General features: G+C 30.1%; 1 protein-coding gene across 1 annotated transcript; it reads left to right on the top strand.

Annotated features, from left to right (window-relative positions):
• The first annotated feature begins 559 nt into the window (after positions 1-559).
• LOC101213601 (WAT1-related protein At4g30420) lies at positions 560-4,821 on the top strand. Its single transcript, XM_011650608.2, has 7 exons — positions 560-946; positions 1,059-1,127; positions 1,809-1,925; positions 2,024-2,267; positions 3,242-3,403; positions 4,130-4,281; positions 4,451-4,821. The coding sequence occupies exons 1-7, from the start codon at positions 768-770 to the stop codon at positions 4,635-4,637; spliced, it is 1,110 nt and encodes a 369-aa protein (XP_011648910.2). The 5' UTR covers positions 560-767; the 3' UTR covers positions 4,638-4,821.
• The last annotated feature ends 850 nt before the right edge of the window (positions 4,822-5,671 follow it).

Consider the following 5,671-nt stretch of genomic DNA (forward strand, 5'->3'; position numbering starts at 1 on the left):
TGTATCAAAGTCTAATATTAACTAGGCGAAAACGAAAAGATAATCACACGGTCCAAGAGAAATGCCACAAAATATAAGAAAATCTTTCAATTACAACAGTTTAAAAGCAAAGTCACGAAAACTTATGACCAAAGTGGACAGCACATTTACCATTTTAAAGATACATAGACGTTTTAATTTGTTGTCTCATGTTAGTTTGCACGATCCAAGAGAAATATATGTCATGGAATATATATATATAATATATATATATATATATATATATATATATATATATAAATGAAATCTTTCAATTATAATATTTAAAAGCAAAAGCAAAGTGATGACACGACCTCATGGATCAAAGTGAATTAACAATACTACTATACGATTGTAAAGATACGTATACGACGTTTTGTTACGTTTTTTCATCTTTAATTAATTCAAAATTTCATATTTGTTTTGAAAAAGTGTTGAAACCCTCCCCTGATTAAAAACAAATTGAGTTGGCAGTACTATCTCAAGCTAGGGCTGCCTCTCTCTCTTTCTTATTCACCACACAAAAGAAAATAATTCTCCCCCCATGTCCCTATTGCCAAACATGGCCATGAATTTTAACTTTATCACTATCCCTCCTTTCCTCTCCTTTCCTTTCCTTTCCTTCCCTTCCCTTTTCTTTTTCTTTTTTTCTCTCTCCCTCTCTCAAACACATATAAATTGCAGAGTCTTAGAACAATTTTAGATCAAAGAGAAGAGAGAGGTTTGGGAATATTTTTTTTCTAGGGCATATGGGTTTTGTTGAAGAATACTTGCCAGCAATGGCTATGTTTGGGCTTCAAGTGACTTATGCCATAATGGCTCTTCTCTCTAGGGCTGCCCTTTTGAAGGGCATGAGTCCTAGAGTTTTTGTTGTTTATAGGCAGGCCGTTGCCACTCTCTTTATCGCACCCATTGCTTATTTTTCCAGGTTTTTAATTCATTCTGATTATTTATAATTATCTAAATTATATATATTCTTATTTTCTTGTTTTTTTCTCTAGCTATTTATCTGTGTTTTTTATTTTCTTTCGAGATGAAAGGTCGAAATCTAGGAGGGTCTCTTTGAACTTGAGGAGCTTTTCTCTTATCTTCCTTGCTTCTCTTGTCGGGTACAATTCCAAAGACTCGGAAAACTCGTCGTCTTTTTTCTTATTAGGGTAAATATATCCAAATGGTCCTTGAATTAGATAATTCTCAATTTCATTCATACTTTTAAAAATTCTTTTTTTTTAGTTTTTTTTTATTATTAAAATATTATTTTAATTACTATAATTTGAAGTTTATTTAATTTTGGTCTAAATATACTTTCAATTGTCTCATTTTGGTACACTTACTTTGGATAAATCTCTAAAATTTAGTTTATATGCATGTTTACAGTTGAAAGAACTTTTTTACTAATTATTTTTGAAAACATATTCACATATAAATTAATTTTGATAGACTAAAATTAAGATTTATTAAAATTGAATAAACACCAAAAGTCTTGGAAGCAAAATGGTAATTTAACTTTTTTTTTCCAGAAAAGGAAACTACTTAATTTTTTATAGCCGTACATTTCATTTTTCAAAGAATAAAATTCGAACGACAAATTAACAAACTCAATTTCTTCCACACACAATTCAATGATACATAATTTTTCTCTCTCACACACAAATTTTAGTGTAAGGAATAAATTGAGAATTATGTAAAAGATGCGCAAGAACCATTTTATATATTTAGCCTTCTTGGCTTATTTATTTTTGGGAAAAAATAGAATTAATTCTTCTCCTAATATTGGAGGGTTTCGGCAGTGTAACGATGAACCAAAACGTTTACTTTGAGGGAGTTTTTTTAGTTAGCTCGTCAATGGCGACGGCAATGACTAATTTGATTCCGGCGGTGACGTTTGTAATAGCAACAATTGTTGGGTAAGTTTAATATTGGTAAAAATATATTCTATAACACCTTATAAACTTTTGAGTTGAGCTATATATTAAGATTATTTAATGGTATGAAAAATTTATAGGATGGAGAATTTGAAGATGGGAAGCTTGAGGAGCATGGCAAAGATTGGAGGGACAGTGGTTTGTGTGAGTGGAGCCATGTGCATGGCTCTTCTAAGAGGACCAAAGCTTCTCAATTCAACACAAGATTTTGGGTTGAAATCTACAATATTTGGTGTGGAAATTGGAGGCCAAACTGCTTGGTTATTGGGTTCCTTGTGTCTCTTTTGCAGTTGCTGTTGCTGGTCAATTTGGTTGATTTTGCAGGTATAAATTCTCAATTCATTGTGTTAAATTAAAATTAGAAAGAAAAAAAAATTAGGGTTTGTTATCAAATCCCAAATATACTAAAATTAAACAAAATAGTTTAAAATATAGTAAAATATCACCGTCTATTTATCTATGAAAGCTATAAAGACCACAATAGATTACTGTGTATATATCTATATATATATATATATATATATATATATATCTATCATGAACCAGATATGATAGACACATATAATACTCTATCGATAAAAAACCGTGACATTGTGTTATGTTTTGGTAAATAGTACTTTCAACCGTTTTATCATTTAAAATAACTTTTTAAAAAAATTATAAATTAACTGTATGTTCAAACTTAAAAAAAGAATCATATCTTCTTTTACCTTATATATACATATGAGATGATATTTAGATTGATAGAGGCAATGGAACCATATTCTTTTGGCATATAATAGCAATATTGATACTAAGGGTGGGGTTTGTTTTGTTAATTTACTTTTGAAGAAAATGAGATTGGCTTTGTGGGACTATTTTGGAGAAGATTCCTTATAAAAAGAAAAAGTGAGCTTGTTTGGTTTTATATTTTTGTTTTTGCTAGGGCCCCTTTTTTTTTTTTCTCTCTTTAAGTACTTGTTTTAGTTTTGTAGATAGTTAGAGAGGCTTGGGTTGAGATTTCCTTTCCCAAAACAATTTCCTTTTAGGTTTTAGGAGCAATAGTGAATAAAACAAGACTAATCTAATTATTTGGTTAGTCGATAATATAGTTCTTTGAATCACAATCTTGTTGGTTAGGTTTTGTTTGTTTGACCTCCGTACAGTTTTAAAAGAAAATCAAACTTATTATAATCACTACTTTTACTTTCCGACTTTTCTTTTGGATAAGACTAATTTGAACATGTATTACAAAAAAAAAAAGAAATTAATTAAAAATATCTCGAGCAAATAGTAATAATAATTATCGATTGAAATAGGTACCAGCTTCAGCTAGCTATCCAGACAACTTATCTTTATCGGCATGGATGTGTTTGATGGGTACCATTCAATCCATCATTCTTACTCTATTGGTTGAACCAATCAATCTACAAACTTGGAAAATACATTCAACTATTGAACTTATTTGTTATCTTTTCTCCGTAAGTATTTTCTTTTCATTTTCCTTTTTTAATGCAGGATAAATTGGCCTTGTTTTATATTATTTTTCTAAATTATGTTTGTTGCATTCTTTTCTCTTTCAATTTCTTACAGTGAGTTTTGTTTTTCTTTTACATTTTTATAAAATATAACAAATTTTCAAATATTATTATAGATTTTTATTTGTGTTTATCAGTGCATTTGTGTATCATTACTTGTTATTGATTGAATTTTAATTTTTTTAAAAAAATAATTTTAGTAGTTTTTGTAATTTACAATACTTTTTCTATAAACAAATGGGTCGATTAATTCTTATACAATCAAATTCTAAAAGCAAAAATAAGTTATATTAAAAAACTATCCTTTCAAGTTTTTAATACTTTGCTTTGGTTTTTAAAAACGTTGGTAAAAATAGATATTAAAACTATAAATCTAGAATTTAGAAAAAAAAAATATTGCAAACTTAGATCCATGTTTTTTAAACACTATTCGTGAGTAGATAAGAAAACAAAGAAATCACCGGATGAAAATAGTTTTAAGTAAGCTTAAACTTTTAAAAACTAAATGCAGAAACAAATTCGAATGTGTTTATAAGGAAGGAAAAATGTTTAACCAAAAGTTGTAAAGAAACGAGCCTAGTTTCAAAAAATAAAAAATGGTTATCAAACGTAACGAACTAGAGTTGAACGATAGAGTTTTGATATTGGTGTAAAAAAATTGGTTGGTAGGGAATTGTTGGGTCAGGTGTTGCCTTCTTTGTTCAAGCTTGGTGTGTTTCAAAGAGAGGACCTGTCTTCTCAGCAATGTTCAACCCTCTCTGCACCATTGTTACAACCATTTTGGCTGCCATTGTTCTTCATGAGGAAATATTTACTGGAAGGTATATTCTATATTCCTCTTTTCTTTACTGTTTCATTCTGTCTCTCTCCTATATTATTTTAACAGTTCAAAAATATTATTATTCTAGTGGTCACCCCTCCAATGATTTTTGCTAACCCTACCTCATAAGCTTAATTTCTTTATTATTATTGGAACAAATTAATTTACAGCTTGTTGGGGGGTGTGGCTGTGATTATTGGATTGTACATTGTTCTTTGGGGAAAAGCGAAAGATTATGCGAAGGTTGGAGCCAAATTAGAAAAGCCAAGTCTTGATCAAAAAGAAGAGGTCTGTGAATCACTTGAGAGAAGCACTGATCAAATTGATTTGGAGGAACCACTTTTGTCTAAAGAATAATAATCATGTGTAGATACATATCCTATATTATCCCCTACCCCAAAATAAAAGTTGTTAGTATATTACATGTCAATTAGCAATTTTGATTTAGTCTTGTTATATATATATATATATTATCTTGTAGACAAGCATTATTCTCAGTTGTATCCTTCTCTTTTTAGTTCAAAATTTTAATTTCTTCCAATATTTATATTCAGAGTTGAAAGTTAGAAATTGATACAAATCAATTAATTCTCCTGCCATATATGGAGTGGATCGATAAATCTCATTAATTGTCCAAGTGCCCAAACGGTTTGCGATATGATCTGTGTGATCAACCAATGCATGTCAACAAATTTGCATGCATGTGAGCATTTTCTGCCATACTAACCTTAAGAATTTATTCTACAATGGACCTAACGAAAACGTTAAATTGACTCCATCACCTTCAACAACTGCATTGCAATCAAACTATTGGATTCTATAATGACCGATCGAACCATGGCCTCGAGAGGTAATAGCCTTTAACCCATAAATTATAGTCCAAACCTCCAACAACAACTGATCATATTACCGGCAAGACTCAACCTAAAGCTCACGTTCAATCACTGTCCACATGCAGCATTAAAGACAAAGTTAATTAGGACCTATATATAGAGGAGAGAGAGATCAATCTAGGTGGGTCTGCCTTCAAAAGCACAACCATCGGGTGAGATTTGGACGTTTCCACCATCGCTCTCACTGGCCCTACAAACTCATTAACAAAGCCTTGAATGGAATCAACCAACGTAGAGAGAAGAGAGTGGAATATTTTATATGTTTTCCTTTTTAGTTTTTTTTTCAAGTTTAATTTAATTTAGCCATGGAGAAAGAAAGAGAGAGAATGAGAGAGAAGATTATTGATTTTTTAATTAGATTTAGAGGGACTGTTTAAACACATTCTTGAAATCCATGACTGAATAGGTCAATATTTAAAACACTACAAACTTAAACAAAGGCATTACCTTTCAAAACTCAAAGACTAGAAATATATTTTTTTCTAAAACTTAGTTTCA

This window comes from Cucumis sativus, chromosome 2 (genome assembly GCF_000004075.3).
Source record: "Cucumis sativus cultivar 9930 chromosome 2, Cucumber_9930_V3, whole genome shotgun sequence".
In the NCBI taxonomy this organism is placed as follows: domain Eukaryota; kingdom Viridiplantae; phylum Streptophyta; class Magnoliopsida; order Cucurbitales; family Cucurbitaceae; genus Cucumis; species Cucumis sativus.

What these genes read in the sequence shown, in the direction of transcription:
- LOC101213601 (XM_011650608.2), top strand. Translation starts at nt 768, where the DNA reads ATGGGTTTTGTTGAAGAATACTTGCCAGCAATGGCTATGTTTGGGCTT. An exon ending in TTATTTGTTATCTTTTCTCC is followed by an intron (nt 3,404 to 4,129) that starts GTAAGTATTTTC and finishes ATTGGTTGGTAG; the next exon opens with GGAATTGTTGGGTCAGGTGT. An exon ending in GAGGAAATATTTACTGGAAG is followed by an intron (nt 4,282 to 4,450) that starts GTATATTCTATA and finishes ATTAATTTACAG; the next exon opens with CTTGTTGGGGGGTGTGGCTG.